Below are 20,564 nucleotides of genomic sequence, written 5' to 3'. Positions count from 1 at the left end.
TATTTATCTTATATAATATATCATCTGTATAATTAGCCGAGGATTGAAGCAGAGAAGACGTAACCTTGTACAAGGTTGCAGCGTCCTATGACGGATAGCGCAGAATATTCACCGTAGGGAGACTTCTGTTCCCGCAAGTGTAGTTAATATGATACACGTCTGGACGTCAGCGTACGGAAGGGTCCGCTGGCTCGCTTCTTTCCGCAGCCTTCGTTTTCTCTGAGCAGTCCCCGGGTTTAACTTCAGGCGGACCTGTGGTGTTTCCGTCCGGTTTGCGGACACCCACTTTTCTTGCAGGTGGGAGGATCGTGTAGTCTCCGGCCGTCTCCCTTCTCACTACCGAGACCGTCGCTGGGCGTGGGCTGCCTCGTTTCTCCCTTTGTGCGAAGCCCGGTCCTCCCGCCCGACGGGCGAGCCGTGGGGGGGGGGGGGGGGGGGAGGGGGGGGGGCAGGAGTCGTGCCGACCGGGTGCCCGTGCCGCGGCCACACTGCTGCCGAAGGCGCCGTGCCCGTGCAAGTGAGCCGCAGATCCTATCACGGTCTCTTGGGTTTTGCAACCGAAACAAGCGTCGCGACCGAAGAGGGGCTCCCGGGAGGCCGAAGGGACAGGGGAGCCTGACCCGCGCGGTCCAGGGCCGTGGCTGCGGCCCGCGGGTGCCGTTGCAAGTTGGACGAGACGGACGGCGCCTCGAGCCTCGGCTGCGCCCGTCACGTCACGTCACGTCACGTCTGGAGTGCGGCGGCGCGCTGGGTGGCGGGCGACTCCCGCCTGGGACAGCCCCGACGCACGCCGCCTCCGCCGGCGCGGGCGGCGCTGTCGGGCAGCGCGGCTGTTGGCGGGCTTGCCCGAAGTCCCGCCCGAGTGGGGGAGCCCGGCCGTTCCCTTCTTTCTTCCGTCGCTCCGCGCGGGACTCGGCTGGCGGCCACCTCCTCGCTCTGGCCGGAGCCGGTTGCCGGCCGCTCGTCCGCGCCGCGTTCCGGGGACGCCCCTCGGAGCCGCCCCTGCCGCAGGCCGAGCGAGCGCCCGGGCTCAGAGCCCCCGCGGCTGCCGCGAGGAGCCGAGGGGCCCGCGGCGGCCCGACGTGGGCCGATGCCCGCCGTGGCCGCCTTCAGGTGGTTTCGCAAAGTAAGCTCGTGCGTTTCGTCCGCTGTGCACGACACGGTCTTTAAAAGTTAAAAAAACTCGCGCTTCAAATATTGGTTGGAAAAATTGCACGTAAACACTGACAAGAAACGTAATTTTCTTCAAAAAAAATTTTTTTTGAATGTTTTTATTTATTTTTGAAGGAGAGAGCGAGAGACAGAGCATGAGCGGGGTTGGAACAGAGCAACAGGGAGACACAGAATCCGAAGCAGGCTCCAGACTCTGAGCTGTCTGCACAGAGCCCCACGTGGGGCTCGGACTCACCAACCGTGAGATCGTGACCTGAGCCGAAAGTCAGACGCTCAACCGACTGAGCCACCCCGGGCGCCCCTGTAATTTTTTTCTTCATGAAAAAAACCTTTGCATCTCTGTGTCTCTAACAGTGATGGACTTAATTTTCAGGAAAGCTTTCTAGAATGCATATTAATGAAAGCTTTATCACAAAGGTTTTAATTTGTTGCCAGTCAGCTTAATTGGCTCTGGAAAACTGTTTTTGATATGCAGCCTTTCTTCCCTGACCCAGTTCTTAAAACTTTTAAGCTTTGGGGTTCCTGGGTGGATCAGTTGGTTAAACATCTGACTTCAGCTCAGGCCCTGATCTCACGGTCCGTGGGTTCGAGCCCCACGTCGGGCTCTGTGCTGACAGCTCAGACCCCGCTTCAGATCCTCTGTCTCCCTCTCTCTCTCTGCCCTTTGCACGTGCTTTCTCTCTCTCTCTCTCTCTCTCTCTCTCTCTCAATAATAAAATAAACATTAAAGAAAAGTTTTTAACTTTTGCTAAATGCTCCTTTAGGATAAACCACATACACCCCAAACTGATGTATTTCTGTTAGTTTTTGCTCGGCTTTCCCTGCTTAGGGTTTTCTTCTCACTTACCCCTTACTTCTTCCAGTGTGTGTGTGTGTGTGTGTGCGTGTTTTCTCTCACTACTTTACAACATGCTAAAAATCCTCAGAGAACAGGGGCGCCTGGGTGGCTCAGTCGGTTGAGTGTCCACCTTCGGTTCAGGTCATGACTTCGCAGTTCGTGAGTTCGAGCCCCCTGTCGGGCTCTGTGCTGACAGTTCAGAGCCTGGAGCCTGTTTCGGATTCTGTGTCTCCCTCTCTCTGCCCCTTCCCCACTCATGCTCTGTCTCTCTCTGTCTCTCAAAACTGAATAAACATTAAAAAAAAATTGAAATCCTCAGAGAACAGAAGGTTTTACCACACTGCGAATGTTGGTCACCAATTGAAGGATAAATATTTTTATGGTTTTTGTATGATTGTGACATGGTCCATCATGAGACCAGTAAACACACCGTGTTTGTTCACATAGTGCGTTCCTCTTTGACCTTGATGTTTCATTATGAAAGCAGGAGGAAGTCAGTTTTGTAAACATCTAGCCAAGATCTAGCAAGAAAGCTCTTGCCTAAAGCCCTCTGACAGAGTTGCAACAGGAATTATAATCCAAAACTAACATTCTCCTGCAATGTGTCTTGTACAGTTCAAGGAAAAAGTAACCTTAATTGGCTATTTCTGAGAGGGGTTTAGACATAATTCAAAAGTGGTATTTACTTGTAGAATTCTGAGATCTCTTCTCATTATAGCAATAAATGCCCTTAATGTGGTATCTACATAACTCTTGAGAACAAAAAAACCTTAAGAAACAAAAACAGAAAAACTTGACATTTTCTACCTTGTAAATAGTACTAAACTATAATTTATAATCCGCAAACTGTGGCTGTTCTTTACGTATTACATTATGCTTGGTGGTAAAATGCCACATAAAGGTTGCTTTAAACTCTTTAAATTATGTAAATATAACAAAAGGAAGGTAGCATCTGTGTCTGGTTTATTTTCGACTTTGAGTTTGGGACTGTGGTCTGGGAGGAGAAGGATCGCACCCCCAGATTGCGGCCAGCAGCTCCCCATGGCACTGGAGGTCAGCATGAACACAGGGGAGCGGGGCGAAAATTTTCGCCTCTTGCCCTTGTTGGCGAAAACACACTTGCTGTGTTTCAGCCATCGCTAATCTAGAGGTTGCTCCTTTAAAGTAAATTTAAGTGGTATTACCCCAGAAGAGATTACATAGGGGAAAAAAATTCTTGACACCTTCTTAAAATAATAGAGTAATGATGGAATATAACATTTCCAATATATTTTCAATCCAAATAATAGGTAAACATGAAAACATTTTGGTATGTGATTAACACACTTTTACCACTTGAGGTAGCAACTGCTAAGTGCACACCTGTTTTCATTTTGCCTTAGTAGTAAGAGCCCCGGGTTTCCTTCACATGCTAAGGCAAAACCCTGAGCAAGAAGGTGACCTTTCACGCCCCTGCAACTACGTGTGCCCAAGTTCTGGCCAGTGACGTGGAGGCACAGTTGTTGGCTGGGACTTCATCAGTGGCTCTGAAAACTCAGCACTCTCTTGCCCTTCCTTCTGCCTGGTTTGCAGTCGTGATGACAAGGCTGCTGCAGCCTTCTTGGACCATGAGGTAACACGGAGGACAGAATGCATAGGGGGAGGGCAACAAAGGAGGAACAGTAGGGACCTGGGTTCTGACTTCTTAGGGCAGCCATCTGTGGTCTTGATGCAGCCCTGAGAAAACTGCCCCAGACTTTGTGATTGACTTCTAAGGTTTCAAGGACGTGTAATAAAATTGTAGGTCTTGTGAAAGAGGCTGGATTGAACAGAGTGGACCGGGAAAAAGTTGAGGTAGCATCACATGGCAGAGTCCTCACGGACAGAGGATTTGCTCCCCATGTTCACATTAGCACCCGTCCTTCACACTCATGATTTGTTGGAAGAACGGAGTCTGGAAACTCAACACAGAATCACTAAGAGAATATATAGAACATGCATTCGAAAGCATGGTTGTTGTTAAGAGTGCTAGATCACAATGTGAGCGGAAGCGTCAGATTTTCCAGCGCAGCCCCAGAGGGCTGTGGGCCAAGTGGTCGATGTGGGGCCTGGGGAGGAGAGCTACAGGATGATTCTGGAACATTCCGTGGTCCTGGGCAACAAGAAGTCACCAAAGACTGTTACGGTCACATCAGAAGGACGCTAGAGCCAATCTCATTAAGTTCCACCAGCCAAGGATGGGGTGGTCGACCGTCTATAAAGATAAGAACTGCACTGATTCTGATGCATCAGACAGGTTAAAATCTGTAAAATTATGATGGTTCTCGAAGATTAAAAACTTAACTCGTCACCTCTGGAGGATGCTAGGGAACCACCTTGTTATTTTGAAAATCAGTAGGTAAAGGAAAAGACTCAACTAACTAAAAACTGCAGCCACACATTCATTTTTGTCCCGTTGATAGATTACAAGCAAAAGCAGCAAGACAAGACAGACTCCATTTTGAGTGTTTTCATCCTGTTATTTTTGTCTGTGGCTTCAGACGTGGCTCACAGCTGCCTGCTTCCAGGATACGAGTGCCGGGAGCAAATTATATTCGGATGTGAACAAATCCTGGGTGCTTGTGGTTCCTCCTCTGTTGCTGACCTCCCCGCTTCGTCAGGTGGGGGCAGTGGCTCCCCGCTCTACCCCCCCCCCCCCCCCACACACACACTGCCTGCCCACCCTGCTCACCGCTGGACTTATCAGTGACTTTACTAGAAGCTGTATCGTTCTGTGTTTGTTTATTTTCATCCTATGCTTAATGTCATGAAGGAGGAAGTGTAATTCATAGGTGACAGATTAGTTTTCTGCATATACACTCCCCCAGTGAATTCATTTTGTGTTAAATAATTAGGTAATTGGCGTGGTGCTGCGCTGAGCTTTGACTCCCCTGACGAGCACAAGTGTTTTGTCTAATTGTATTATGTCAAATAGCTGTCCGTAAACAGAAGTACTTCTGAGCTGGCGTAGAATGTTGACATAAAAATACTCTCTATTTAGGGTGACTATCCCTGAGATACTTTTGGATATCTGAGATCCCTCACTGATCATGTGTAGCGTTTTGTGTCATAATGCCCCGTGGTTTAGTAACCTCCACGTGCACGGCTCTTTGCTCAAAGCTGTTCATATTAACTGAGAAAGGCAAACCAAACAGGTCACGTCATTTTTATAAAGTTCGAGATCACAAATTTTATATGATTGGGAGGAGCATGGGGAAGTCGCCCCCAGCTCCACCCCAGTCTTTGCCGCAAACTGATTGCAGCATAGGAAACTGAGCTAGATAAGTTTTCACCAGATAGTTTTCCTAAAGACAGAATTTCTGTGGGAGTGAGTGAATTAAATAATGTATTTGTGTAACTATTTAAGAGTGCCTCTTTCAGCAAATGGTACTTGGAAGACTGGACAATCCACCTGCAAAAGAATGAAGCTGGACCCTTACCTTACACCGCGTATTAGAATTAGCCCAAAATGGATCAAAGACCTTAATGTCAGTTTTGAAACTGTAAAACTCTTAGAAGAAAACAGTGGAAGAACTTTGTGACATTGGATTTGGCAATGATTTCTTGGATACAACACCAAAAGCACAGGCAATGTAAGAAAAAAAAAAATTGGATTTCATCGAAATTAAAATTAAAAGCACTTTTGTGCTTCAAAGGACAATCAACAGAGTGAAAAGGCAGTCCATGGAATGAGAAGAAATATTTGCAAATCATCTATCTGATAAACGGTTACTATCCAGAATATATACAGAACCCCTTCATCTCAACAACAACAAAAAAACAACCCATTTAAAAAATGGGCAAAGGACTTAAATAGATGTTTCTCTGAAGAAGATACACAAATGGCCAATAAGCAGATGAAAAGAAGTTCAGCACGACTAGTTATTAGGGAAATGTAAATCAAAAACCACAGTGAGGTACAATTTCACACCAGTTAGGATGCTTACCATCAAGCCCGCCCTCCCCTCTTCAAAAAAAACCAACACCCCTGAAAATTGCAGATGTTGCTGAGAATGTGGAGAGATTGGAATCCTTGTACCCTGTTGATAAGGATGTAAAATGGTGCAGCTACCAGGAAAACGGTATGGCTGTTCCTCCAAAAAGTTAAACCTAGATTTACTGTATGATCTAACAACTCTACCTCTGGGTATCTACCCAAAAGAATAAGAAAGCAGGGTCTCAAAGAGGTACTTGTCGCGCATATGCATAGCAGCATTACTCTTGATAGTTGAAAGGTGGAAGCGACCCAAGTGTCCATCACCGGGTCAGTGAATAAATAAGACGTGGTATTCACACAGTGGAATATTACTGAGCCTTAAAAGGAAATGCGGACACACCACAGCAGGGTGAGCCTGGAGCACGGTATGCTTTAGTGCAGTAAAACCAGACACCGAAGGACAAGCGGCCGTCATGGCCCACTTACACGAGGTTCCTAGGGCAGATGGCTTGTGATGTCCCCCCAAAGGCTGAGTCTTAGATGCAGTGTTCGTCGGTGAGCCAAGGTGCGGGTTTTCCCAGCTCCTCTGATGCGTCGTTTCCAGCAGGAACAGAAAGCCCCCTTCCCCTTGTCTTTCGACCCTCGCTCAGGCCACGACCTCCAGCAGATCGTTCTGGCCCTCGCCCGTGTCACCGAGCAGAGCTTGAGTTATGTGCCGTTCAGCTCAGGGTGGTGGATGCGTTTTCTGGTCTTCGTTTCATTACCGTTCCTGTCTTTAATTTCTACAAGGCCCTCGTTCCTGGAGGACGATACTCTGAATGAAATGAAATAACGAATGGGTGTAAGCTTGGCCGCCTTGCAAGGCTCGAGTTTCGGTTGCATAACAAGTGCGGCATTAGCAACGATCCCTGAAGCTCACATTTGTTCATTTTGACCAGTCTACATCAAACTTTCCACAGGACGTGAAAGAGAATCATTTCCTAGTGTTGTGCTCATCATGAATACGATGTCCGTACATTCTCGTGAATCCATCTCATGGAAGTTCCCATCTGCTCCATGAGTAAATACTGGGTTGTATTATTGATATCTCTGTTCTCATCAGCTGCCATTGGAAACGCCATAGATAACTTGCCCTTTTCCCTGGTGCTTGTCCCGTGCGTTCTCAGACCTGTCTTTACCAGGCCAAGCAACGTCGCTGTTTACAGTTAGATTCAAGTTTGTCAATGCTTCATTTTTTTTCAGACGCACGTTTTCTGCCTTATCAAGTAAAACACTTATAAAATCACCATCTCTAATTGAACAATATAAACAATAACTGTATTCTACGGAAGCCCTACTCATTTTATTTACACTCAAAACCAATCCTTATTGAAAATATCAGTCCTTCCCCAGTTCATCGAAGCTTGTGTTTGTTTCTCTTTTTTTCTACATCACCCACATTTTCTAAATAGCTGCACATGGTTCTTAACATAGTTGCTTAATAATAGCATCTTAAGTTGTGTTCTTCCAATGCGGACATGCTTTGTTCGTTAAACACGTAGGAAGATACTTCATTACTGAAGGGAAACATGCTTTCTGCAACTTGTGATCTTTATTTTTCATGGTGCCACTTTTGATTGAGGTGAGAATAAGAAAGATCTTGGTTTCCTTTTAAATTTTATTTATTTTGAGAGAGAGAGCGAGAGAGAGAGAAGATGCACATGTGAGTGGGGGAGGGCAGAGAGAGAGAGAAACCCAAGCTGGCTCCAGGGGGTCAGTGCAGAGCCCCATGCGGGGCTTGAACTCACACACCATGAGAGTGTGGCCCAAGCTGAATTCAAGAGTCGGATGCTCAACTGACTGAGCCACCCAGGTGCCCCTCCTTTCAAAGTTGTCTCACAGAAAGCAGAGCTTGTCAGGCTAAAGTCCTGGCAACAGAGGAGAGGGGCTGTGGCCACATGGATGCGTTGTGTCTCAAATGGGCCTCCCGGTGGAAATCAGTTCCCACCTGAAACCTCCACCCATTTTTTAAATGTTGGCAACTAATACATAAAAATAAAATTCTAGACTTTGCGGGCCAAACAAAACACAGTGACCTCGTCTGGGTGGCAGGCCGTCACCTTGCTTTTTCTCTGCAGCTTGACAGTCGCTCCGCTCCCCTGCTTCCTGGCCACCAGTGCCCTTGGAAAGCCCAGCGGCTGTCTTCAGAATGAGATTTATGGGAATCCTAACGTAGCTGCTTCCATATTCTTCTTGGTAGAAATGAAAGCTGCCGAATAAGAACGTTACCTGTTTTTGCCCAGCCTTCTTTTCAACGAGATCCTGGCCTCGTCACGAGTAGGTAGCAGAGCGGAGCTCTAGATGGATCTGGTAGGTAGTGCGCCAGGAGTGACGAGGACTCTCTACCAGCACCGAGTTGTCTCACGAAGAATTATCTAGCTTTATTTTTATTAAATTAAAATTAGTTTGCAATTCGTTTACTGTCAGTGATTCCTTAAAAAGCACATGAGTTATGGGGCACATGGGTGGCTCAGAGGGTTAAGCATCCAACTTCAGCTCAGGTCATGACCTCACGGTTCGTGGGTTCGAGCCCTGGTGACAGCTCGGAGCCTGGAGCCTGCTTCGGATTCTGTGTCTCCCTCTCTCTCTGCCCCTCTCCTGCTCACGCTGTCTCTCCCTCTTTCTCTCTCTCTCAAAAATGAATATACATTAAAAATTTAAAAAAAAAGAAGCACATGAGTTAGATTTCAGGCTTGGACAAGTTTTATCCAAACTTAATGAAAGGTTCCCCGCCTTATGGACCTGTCATCCCTCTGGGTGAAATGCGCTAAGGGACAGTATTGCTTGCCCACCGCTATGCGTCGTAAGGCCCCTGACGTGGTGATGATTGTGGATTCGATTTGGGAACACACCAGCTGTGTTACAAGGAGTAAATAGAGCCAGAATCCCTTAATAATTACAGAAGGTACTCCAGTTCTTTTTTGGGGATTTTTAATTTTATAAACTAATTGCATTCTGCTTTGAAGTAGTTTTCTACTTACTAATTTTGACATGTAAGCTTCTGGCCCTGGTTTGTTTGATAAATGAAGAAGCGAAACACCGAAATGCTAAGACTACAAGGTGCGAAATCATTGCCCGCATTTCCCCCATTCTCTCCGCAGGGGGGACGCAGCGCCTGCCGCGCGCTATCGGGATATCGCTGGCCAAAGAGCTCATCTTCTCTGCCCGCGTGCTCGATGGCCAAGAAGCCAAGGCGGTGGGCTTGATCAGCCACGTTCTAGAACAGAACCAGGAGGGGGACGCTGCGTACCGCAAGGCCTTGGACCTAGCAAGAGAGTTTTTACCTCAGGTATTTCTAATTGCATTTCCGTTTTCTCTCTGTTTGAATAACTTTATAGCAAATTGACACAACAGTCCTCTCACATGCCTGTGATATGCTTGTCGCGCGTGCCAAGTAGAAGAGTACGCAGTAGCCTTAAAACCGGAAACGATTAGCCGCACACGAAGAGCCTTCGGAATTCAAGGTCGAGATGTGAAGAGAAAGTGGGGCCCGTGCTGCGGCCGCGCTCCGACGACGCGTCCCACACGCGTCGGGACCTGTGACGGAACCTACTGGCGGCTTCTGAGCTGCGCCGTGTACCTGGACCGATGGGGGCGAAGCCCGTGGGGACACCCGTGCCGGGGAGACCGCGGCTGAGCACGGCAGCGTGGGCCGCCCTGGCCACGGCCGGGTCGGGGCGGCGGGCCCGTGCAGCGGCGGCCGTGCGTCTCCCCGGGCGCAGCGTGTGGCGGTGAAGGCTGCGAGCCTGGAGCGGTGCGCGTGCGCTCGCAAAGGACGGCGCCGACGCGTCGCGGGGCTCGTTCTGGGTGGCTGCGTTCTTTCTCTCCCGTGTGTTTTTCGCCTACGCCTCGCTTCTGAAATCGCGGATGAGAGGGCTTGTGCTGTGTAAGCAGGTAGCGATTTGCCGTTGAAACCTAGTGCGGTTTCAAGTTTGGTAGCCGCCTCGCCGGCACCGCGGGCACGATTACTTCCTCGCCGACCGCGCCGCCTGACGCAGACAGGTTGCGGAAGCCGTTTCGGGGGCCGGGGATCCTTCTGGGAATCTCGGGAAGTCTCCCTCCGGAGAGAGGCGTCTTCCTCCCGCGTTGGCTCAGAGCTTTGCCGCCCGTTTCGGAGGGCGGCGCCCGGGTGGCCCGTGGCCAGACGAACGCCCGTCCCCGACCGCGGGCGGGCAGGGCCTCGTGGCGCGGTCGCCCTCTGGAACCACACCGCCTGCCGGGGACCCTTCCCTGCTTCTCACTTGGCTGGCCGTGGGCTCTGTCGGGACGGGGCCCCCCGCGTCGTCTGCTCCCCGTGTGAGGAACACGCAGCCCCACGCTCGCAGTTGAGAGAGAGCAGATAGGAAAGACTTTCGGTGCTTTAAGGGAAAAACAAAAAGGCTCTCACTGAAACCTTGGTGTTAAAGCTCTAAGATCAGCCCACGTCTGCGCTGAAACAAGGGGTGTGGTTAAGAAAGGTCAAGGTCGTGGTGTCCTTCCTGCTCTGCCCTTCACAGCCTCTTCTGCTCATTGGACAGCGGTGCTCAGCTCCCTCCCTCGGCGGCTCTGTGCCTCATGGCTCATCTCCTGCCGCCCCCGCCCCACCCCTGCCCACGCCTCTCCTGCCCGAGGGCACCGCCTCCCCACCCGCCATCTGACCGCGTGGCGGACCCGGGGTCCTCACCCTCTGTCCCTTTTCTGCGAGGGACGTGCCTCTGAGGACTTTTTCCTTGGGCCAAGGGAGATGCTGCGTGGTCCAGAAAGTGTGTAACTGGACGACATGCAAAAGTTACAGAACAAGATTTGAGGGACGATACTCTTCACGTTTGGTTTTTGTCACTGAATGATGAGTCTTCCAGATAATTGGACAGCTTCTCTAAAATTAGCATTTCCGTTTGATTTCTGTATTGGACGTCACTTCCGTTTTCCTGTTTGAGAAAAAAGATGTCCAGAAGAAGTGCTGGTTTTGTATTTTGAAAGAAGCCGGTTAAATAAGCATTATCATCTACTAGCCTTTCCATTTTCCTGTTTCTCCAGTTTAGGCAACCTTGCTGCCCAGAGTGTGCTCTGTAGACGAGCAGCCCAGGCGTCCCTCAGAAGCATGTCCCCAGCCCCCGCTGGGCTTTCACAAGGGGCTGGGGGTTCGTGCGCAAGGAAGTCAGACAAGCACCTGGTCGGGGTCAGCGGCGAGAGACCAGGGAGTAGAGAAGGTTCTCACAGACGGGAGCACCCTGCTTAAAACAACAACAGAAAGGTTTGACGATCTTAAAGAAAATGGTCCTAGTGTGTGTTCCACACGTGCAAGTCACATCGTCAGGAATTCTGAGATACTTGTCCAACCCTTGAAAACCTGTGGTCTCTGAAAAAGATTATTAATGAGCATGTGACTTCGGAGGGGGATTCAGACAGGTTAAAGGTGACCATTGAAGGCCCTGCTAGGGGAAAGCGACCTTTGCCATGCCTCGTGCTGTTATTTGTTCATTTATGGGTGTCCCCTGTTGCGCCTGGTATTTAGAGCCCATTTTGCATTTTAATTCAAAAGACACTTAAAAAAAAGATACACTGAATTCTAACTCATCGCCCACGAACAGTTTTGAGGAATTTCAAATGTGATCAAACAGCTAAATTCCGTCTGGCGCGTTGTGGTTTTCAAAAACGACAAAAGTTAACGTTCTTCTCACAGAGGACACCTGGTCCTTCCCTCCGTGACCTTCCCTCGTCCTGAAGGACTTCTCTGGGCTGTCAGCTTCCGTGTGGTGTGGGGAACTTGCCTGGAGGGCACATCATCGTCACGCTGGGTCACAGGTGCCCACAGAGCTCCGGTGTGGAGCCAGTGTCCAGCACGGGTGCTGACACCAGCTGGTCCCCTCCAGCCTGCGCTCCCGTCGTGCACCCGGGGCCGTGGTGTTTCGTCGCCTCTTCCTTGCCCTACCTCACCTGTTGGGAGCTTTGCCGGAGAATGGTCAGCCCGCTCCTGGGCACACGGCCCCTGCTGGCCTGCAGGCATGTACAGTTGTCCAGGCAGCAGACTTGTGCCAAGGCCCGAAGGAAATCCCCCTGTTAACCGTCTTATAGCTTTTGTTGCATCTTTGCCACGGGCCCAGCGATGGGAATTTCTGAATTTTACTGAGCTGTACAACATACTTTGCATAAATAGTAATGAAAATCTGTTTCTTTAATTGAATTTTAGGGACCTGTTGCGATGAGAGTGGCAAAATTAGCAATTAATCAAGGGATGGAGGTAAGTGCCTTGCTGCTTGAGATTGCTATTGGAGTCGGTGGTGGAGACTTAATTCCGTTTGTTAATGTTGTAAATCCAGCTATTTCAATGCTACCGTTACCGTAAGCTACCGAGGGTATCTTTAGCTATATTATCGATTTCGTTCTGCCTTAGCTGTTGCCGATCCAGTATCTTCATCACAGAATTAGGGAATTTCACTCATGTCCTGCAGCTTGTGACATGCTGGCTGTTTTTGCCATTCAGCGAAGAGACAGATTTATTGGCTAGTGGCTCATACGAGACCAAAGAAAAGGGTATCCTGTGTATTCTCAACACCAGTGCTGCATGACGAGAAAGCATTCTAGGAACAACTCCCAAGCTCAGAGCGGAGCCCGGCTCTCTCTACCTATAATTTCTCCACGTGCTTTGTGCAAGGACCCCTCATTAACAAGGCGAGACTTTGGGACGTCCTGGGGTTACCCTGGGGAGGTGGTTTCCCGGGAGTGGAGGCCCCAGGCCAGAGAGAAGCAGGCAGGGCAAGGAAGCAATGCAGGTGCCTGTTTACAGCAGGCGTTCGTTGCAACAGATGTTTGGGCTAAATTATGGAATTGTGAAGAAAGAAAGATACTTCTTCCTTGCGGACTCAGAGACCACCATGTCTCTCTGGGCTTCGTAGCCGTAAAAAAGAGATTGAATTTGTTAGCAATAAACACAACCTAAAAAATTCCCCGAGTGTTTGGTTTTTAAGACTTCTTGCATAATCATAACAACACTAATAGCAGATGCCTTCTCGTGCCGGGCCATGCCAGGGTGCTGTATAAAGCCTTCCCCTAGATTAGCTTATTTAATTCTCCCAGTACCCCCACCTGGTAGATGCTGTGGTTAGTCTCTTGTTCAGATGCAGCTGAGGCACAGAGAGCTTATCACCTAACTTACCCGAGGCTACACAGCTCCTACATGGTAGAGTCAGAATTTGACCCCAGGCAGCCTGGTTCCAGAATTCGTATGCTGGTCATACTTTTGATTTGTTGTCTTACATCAATTCTGTTCTTTTGGAAAAGCGTTACTAGTTTGAATTTATATGGAGTGTTCCAGATTTTAAAAAATAATTCCTGCTGAAATTATATTATGTTTTTATTCTCAGGTTGATTTAGTAACAGGATTAGCCATAGAAGAAGCTTGTTATGCTCAGGTAGGTAATACAGCCACTAATTCAGTGAGGACACCTCTTACAAATTCTCTGTACCTTCTGCATGAGTCAGATGAATTGTCTCTCTGAACAAGATTACACTCCTGCCCCTTTCGAAACCATAAAAATGGGTTGAAGTTAGCTGTGTTTGCTGTTTGACTATTACCAGCTCTTATCCCTGATTCCATTCGATACACTAATGTCTCTTGTTTACGTAATTCTAAAAACTCTTAATTAAGTTAGTATCACTCATACTGTAGATGTCTCTCTGGCTCACGTTGTATTTTGTGGAGATGGATTTGAACCCTCACTCTCGTGTAGACAGGTGGGAGGCGGGCAGTGGAGCGAACATGGGCCTGCTGGGGAACGTCAGTGTGTGAGATGCATTGTTTCTGAGCCTTCCTTCCTGCCCACTGACAGTGCCCTGATTCACTGTATGCAGTTTTCTGTTCCATACACAAATTAGTAGGGCTTTGTATAGAGGAACAAATCTTCCTTTCCTCTCCTTTCCTCCCCTTTCCTCCCCTCCCCTCCCCTCCCCTCCCGTCCCCTCCCAAAAGATGTAGCTTTGTGTAGGGCATCTAAAGTAGCAAAAGAATTTTGTTGTACCTTTAGTGAGAATTGGAAATTGCTTCACCTCCCATTTAATCATGGCAGTGTCATAAATTAGGAGGGACAGATAGAGTGTTCCTCTATGCCTGGTCTCTGTATAAATTACCACCTGTTGATGCACATGGTGGTGCTGGTGATGAGCATGCCATGAATGAAGTAAATTGCACACTTACAAATAGCCTTAGCATCTGAAGAAAACTTTTTTAAGTATATTTGGCCACAAATCACACCTTACAAAATGTAAGGGAACAGTAATCCTAAACATTCTGTCAAATCACAATGGAATTAAACTAGAAATCATAACAAGAGGATAGCTGGGAAATCACATCTATTAATGGTGGGATTAATCTTTTTAATGCAGGCTAGACAACATACTTCTAAATAACACGTGTCAAAGTCTCAAGAGGAATTAAAAAATATTTTGAATTAAATCAAAATGAAAATACAGTACCAGACTTTGTGGGAATTTATCAAAAATACTGCTTACACCAGCATTTTAGCATCGAATGCATGTATTAGAGAAGAAAGATCTAAAATTAATAATAACTTTGCACTTCAGGAAAGTAGAAAAAGGAGAGCAAATAGAATTCAAAGTAAGTAGAAGAAAAGGGATAATAAGCTTTAGAACAGATATCAATGAAACTGAAAATAGAAAAACAGAAGGAAAAAACCCAACAAAACAAAAAATTGGTAATTGTAAAGATCTGTAAAATTGATAAACTTCTAGGCAGGCCAACCAAGGAAAAGAGAAGATAAAAATTACCCATATCAGAAATACAAGAACGGCCATCCGAAGGGCCATCCCTAGTGATCCCATGGACATTGAGAGAATAATAAAGGAATACTGTGAAAAACTCTGTGCCCGCAGATTTGATGACCTAGATGAGATGTACCACTTCCTTGGAAGACACAACATACGAAAACTCACACGAGGAGAAATTGATAATCTGAATAGCCCTATGCTTGTTAAAGAAATTAAATCAGTAATTAATAAACTTCCAAAATAGGAAGCACCAGACCCAGTTTCTCGAGTGAATTCTACCAAACATTTGAGGTAGAAATTATATGAGTTTTTAATGATCTTTCCCAGAAGATAGAAGAAGAAACAACCCTTCCTAATTCATCCTGAGGCCAGTATTACCCTGATAATCAGAACCCAGCATTACAAAAAAGGAAAACCACAGACCTTTATCTCTCATGAATGTAGATATAAAAATTCTCAACAAAATATTAGCAGATCGAATCCAGCAATGTATAAAAGCAATTGTATCCCACAACCAAATGAGATTTTTTTTCTAGATGTGCAAGCCAAGTTTAACACTGAAATCACCGTAATCCATTATATCAAAGCCCAAACAGGAAAATCACATGATCGTATCAACAGACTAGGGGGAAAAGCATGTGACAAAATCCAGCACCCATTTGTAGTGAAAACTCAGCAAACTGTGATTAGACAGGAGCTTCCTCACTTGATAAGAACTTCTACAAAAGAACCTACAGCTAACATCATGCTGAATGAGCAAGAATAGGGCAAGGGCATCCCTCTCACGTGTCCTTTTCAACATCTGCTAGAAATCATGGCTAATGTAGGAAGATGAGAAAAGGAAATAAATATATACAGATTGGGAAGGAAGAAACAAAACTTCATAGAAGACATGATTGTCCATGTGGGACATCCCAAAGAATCAACAACAACAAGAACAAAACAGTCATAAGCAGTTAGACCAACGTTGCATGATAGAAGGTTAATAAGCAAAAGTCAGTTGCTTACCTATATACCAGCAACGAAAAATTAGAATTTGAAATTAAAAGCATAACGTCATTTACCTTAGCACAAAAAAAATGCAAAATACTTAAGTGTAAATTTAAAACAAAGTACAAGGTTTATAGGAGGAAAACTACAAAACTGGTGAAAGAAATCAAGATCTAAGTAAATAGATATCCCATGTTCATGGATAGTAAGACTCATTACGAAGAAATCACTTCTTCCCAACTTTATTTATAGATTCAGTGCAATCCCAATAAAAATAAGCAAGTCTGTATTGACAAACCAGTTCTAAAGCTTTTATGAAAAGTTCAAAGACTTAGATGAGCCAACCCAGTATTGAAGAAGAACAAAATTGGAGGAATGACACTACCTGACTCCAAGACTTACTGTAAAGCTACAATGATCAAGACAGTTTGGAGTTGGCAAAAGAACAGGTAAATGGATCAGTGGAACAGAATAAGGAGTCCAGAGTGTATTCATATAAAATAGTTACATAAGTGGACTCCTAGAAAGTAAAATGATCTTTGGGGCACCTGGGTGGCTCAGTTAAGTGTCCAACTTTGGCTCGGGTGATGATCTCACAGTTCATAGATTTGAGCCTCACATCAGGCTCTGTGCTAACAGCTCACAGCCTGCTTCAGAAACTCTGTCCCCCACCCCTCTCTCTGCCCCTCCCATACTTGTTCTCTGTCTCAAAAATAAATAAACAAAATAAAATGATCTTTGACAAAAGAACAAAGGCAATTCAGTGGGGGGAAAGATAGTCTTGAAAGCAAATAGTACTGAAGCAGATGGACACTGAGCTACAAAAAGATGAACCTGGACACCGACGTCACAACCTTCACAAAAATTAACTCAAAGTGGGCCATAGGCCCAATGTCTTCAAGATCACCTAGAAAATGTAGGTGTATTTGGGTTTGGCGACCGCTTTTTTAAGATACAACACCAAAAGTATAATATCTATGAAAGAAAAAATTAATGTTTGATTTTATTAAAATTACCAACTTCCACTCTGCCAAAGACACTGCGAAGAGAACAGGAAGAGATCCTCACAGCTGCCTGATAAAGGACTCGTGTCCGATACATACAAGGAACTTTTAACACTCAACAATATGAAGATAACCCATTAAAAAGTGAGGGAAAGATCTGAACAGACACCTCACCAAAGTAGATACACGGATGGCAGATAAGCATAGAACATGCTCCACATTGTGTGTCATTAAGAAATGCAAATACAGGGGCACCTGGGGGGCTCGGTTGGTTAGGCCTCTGACTTGGGCTGAGGTCGTGATCTCACGGTTTGTGGGGTCGAGCCCCGCATCGGGCTCTGTGATGACAGCTCAGAGCCTGGAACCTGCTTCGGATTCAGTGTCTCCCTCTCTCTCTGCCCCTCCACCGCTCACACTCTGTCTCTCCCTCAAAAATAAATAAACTGTAAAAGAAAAAAGAAATGCAAATACAAACAAAATACCAATTTGCCCATCTCTTAAGAGCTAAGCGTAATCTTACCACATGACCCAGCAATCATACTACTGCGTATTTACCCCCGTGAGTTGAACCTTACATCTGCACAAAAGTCTGCACACTGTTTTAGCAGTTTTATTCCGAATTTCCAAACTTGGAAGCAGCCAAGGTGAATGGATAAACTGAGGTGCATCCATACACTGGTGTCTTATTCAGCGATAAAAGGAAATGAGCTATCCTGCCACCAAAAGACAGGAAAGAGCCTCAGCCGCATACTGCTCAGTGAAGGACTTCCATCGAAAAAGGTCACATACGACAGGATTCCAAGTCTGTGACCTTCTGGAGAAGGCAGCGAAGGGCAGGGATGAGTGTGCTTAGGGCAGGTCAGCTGTTCTGTATGATCCTGTAGTGGTGGGTATGTGACTGTGCTTTGTGAAAATCCAGCACAGAAGCAGCACAGCGGCCCCTGGAAACTGGACTGTAGGGAATAATACTGGATCAGTACTGGTTCCTCAGGTGTGACAAATAGACCCCGGGGGCTTGAAGGAAGTGTATGGGAGGCTGACCTTTCTGCTCAATGTTTTGTAAACCTAAAACTATGTAAAAGATAAAGCCTGTGGTTTTTTTTATGTACATTTGAAATGAGGGTGGGGGGCATATTTGGAATTAGAATGGTCAATTTGGTAACAATTCTTCAAATGATTAGTAGGATTCAAATTTTAGATTATTTTCTGTTTTTTGTTTTGGTTTTTTTTTGGTTTTTTTTTTTTACATAAAGCTTGTTCAACGTTTACAGTTTTTATTTTTTGGTTTAGGTAACATAATGTTTTGTCTCTCTAGACTATTTCAACAAAAGACAGGCTTGAAGGTCTTCTTGCTTTTAAAGAGAAAAGGTCCCCTCGCTATAAAGGAGAATAGAAGAAACAAACCTTTCAAATGCCAGTGTAAGACGTGTACTTCTGGAAGTATCTTTCAGATCCACATTTGCCTCAGCACGTGGAATCCCACTGACCAAAGTGAAGAACGCGCCCTCCGTCTAGTGAATTAGGCATCTGGAGCGGACCCATCTGTGTACTTTGTTCAAACGTGTCTCATGTCATATTCATTCAGGTTTATAAAGCTAGTAGTCTGCGCTGTCAGAAACCGATTCAAAGTTAGGTACACAGTTTTAAATATTTCCTGCATACGAGGCTTTCTGTTCTTAATTTTTTAATGTGAATAATTTCTATATTGCACACTCTAGGAAATAATATTGATTGTATGTCTACTGTGCTGCAATACGAAATAAAATTATTTCTATATACCAAAAAATGTGAAGTCATACCAAATAAAGTTTCTAAGGGAATGTGTATACACGCACACATACATGCATCTCTGACTGGAAGAGGAATTGATAGGTTCTCTGAGTGAAAATTACCAAATATAAATAAAATCGGTGAAAAGAAAACTTGGGAATTTCTCTCTTACCCCATTCTTTCTGAATTGAATAAATCATCGCGTGTTGGCTTTTAGAGGAAACCAGCTTTGCATGCCCATTCTGTGAGGTGACCTCTTGAGTCTTAGAATGCAGTGCGGATGGTGGGACGGTAACCCGGTCAGAGACGGGGGCCCAAGGCCTCGTGAGGCGCACTGGAGGCTTGGCGGTGGCGCGCTTGGACGACCGCCGCGCAGGCGGCCCCATCCCCCAGTCTGACTGGGGGACAGAGCCGTGCCGCCGGGGCCGGGCTGTCCTAACGGGCCTGCGGCCGTGGAGTGTGAGTTTCCCGCCCCTGGCTCTTGCGCATCTGGTTTCAGTGAGGAAGGAGGTGAACACGGCCACCCCGTCTCGCGCTTCTAACCGCTGGCCAGGCAAAGTGAGGAGATTCGGAGGGGCTCGGGGGCACGTCTGAGCGGACAGCCTCGCCGGGGGAGGGGGCAGGTACCACGTGTGCAGGGCACAGTGAGCTGTAGAATTCAGTGTGTGGTGCAGGGGGAACGTTCCAGCTCCCTAAACAGATTCCGGCCAGCTTTCTTTTGTACGTTATCAAACCAGGCTGCCTTCCCCGAGCCCGTGTCCGGGCCCGAGGCTGGCAGCACCGGGGAGGCCCCGCTTTCCCGGGACGGGCACCGCATGACGAGCGGACCGTGGTGGTGCCCCACCGTCCTCCCCGATCCCACACCCGTGCTCTGTTGCTGTCGAGTGCGGTTGGCCGCGTGGGTGACCGCCTGTCCTGTGCATTCCCACGCTCAGCACCGATGCTTCCTTGCTCTCGGGAAGCGCGTCGACTTTGAAAGTTTTATTATTATTTTTCATTTTGCGAAACTGAACTCTCCGCCTCCATTTGAAAAGCCTTGAGATAGGCAAGCGTGGACTTGCCGCGTGCCAGAGCCTACCCGGCCAGGCTTTGGCTGTCCCCACTCTCCGTGTCCTGGTGCCGAAGGACAGCGCTATGTTCACTGTCACCTGTGCGGCTGGCCCTGCGCGTTTGGGGGCAGCGCTCAGCTGGTTGGCCTCATGTGATGGGGGCTTACTAAATTCCACGTTCGGCCCTGGCGATTGTATCCGGCGAGGTGCACGCTTTGTTTTCTGATAAACTTGCGCCGCTCACTTCATGCAGGATAATTTGCAAGTAAAGTACTGTTCCTTATTTTCTTAAGATTTCAGCACCGTGTTGTTCTGCCCGTGACACGTTCAAATGCCAGTTCGTTTTCGCGGAGTGGGAAATAATTACGTGAATGGCGAAAATACCAAGCGTGTGCTGAATGACTGGTCTCTCCCCACGGATGCGTGGTCTATTGCTGATGGAGCACCATTTAATTTCCTGCAAGTTTGGATGAAGTTACCAGAGCGGATCTGAAAGCAAAGAGCTCCTCCCCTTGTGACTGCAGAGATCACAGACTCATGTATGAGAGCGAGGGGAAAGTGCCCACTTGTCTGCGAAGTTTGCCTTTCCTGTGGTCTTTCTTTCGGCAGAGCTAGGGTGGTCCTGACGCTGTGCCCGAGTCCGGTGGCTCCTCGAGGGGGCTGCCCCTCACGGGGCGGGCTGCTGCCCACATTGTCCTCCGGCACACAGAGCGTTTGTGCGGCCTTACTCAGAACCACGGCAAGCTGACACACGCTGGCCACGTGGTGGCGATCCCCAATGTCCTGATGAAGATGAAGAAGACCTGGGGGGAGGGTGGTTAACTGAGCACAGTCCCCGTTCAGGGGAAAAGCGTTTCACATCATCTCGGAGCAGGAGACACACTGGTTTTCAAGGACGCTTGTGCTGGTTAATCTATAACCTTTCTGGGAAAGAAGAGGCCTTGCGAGTCACAGAAGCTGGGAGACAAGGAGAGTTGCAATAA

At 47.3% G+C, this 20,564-nt stretch overlaps 1 protein-coding gene across 10 annotated transcripts in view; it reads left to right on the top strand.

Moving 5' to 3' along the window:
- Positions 1–20,564, top strand: part of AUH (AU RNA binding methylglutaconyl-CoA hydratase) — a 350,235-nt gene that overhangs the window by 139,434 nt on the left and 190,237 nt on the right. For 8 of the 10 annotated variants that reach the window (XM_078436081.2, XM_078436079.2, XM_078436077.2 and 5 more), the window contains 3 exons: positions 9,107–9,294; positions 12,175–12,225; positions 13,349–13,396. In XM_078436081.2, the coding sequence (XP_078292207.2) occupies positions 9,107–9,294; positions 12,175–12,225; positions 13,349–13,396 (287 nt within the window). Of the gene's footprint in view, positions 1–9,106; positions 9,295–12,174; positions 12,226–13,348; positions 13,397–18,077; positions 18,685–20,564 lie in introns of those variants that run through there. The other 2 variants (XM_078436086.2, XM_078436085.2) reach the window with 1 other exon arrangement.

This window comes from Panthera onca, chromosome D4, assembly GCF_046562875.1.
Source record: "Panthera onca isolate mPanOnc1 chromosome D4, mPanOnc1 haplotype 2, whole genome shotgun sequence".
Classification (NCBI taxonomy): Eukaryota; Metazoa; Chordata; class Mammalia; order Carnivora; family Felidae; genus Panthera; species Panthera onca.
The sequence above is the reverse complement of the archived record's forward strand: the minus strand, read 5'-3'. Positions and strand labels throughout refer to the sequence as shown.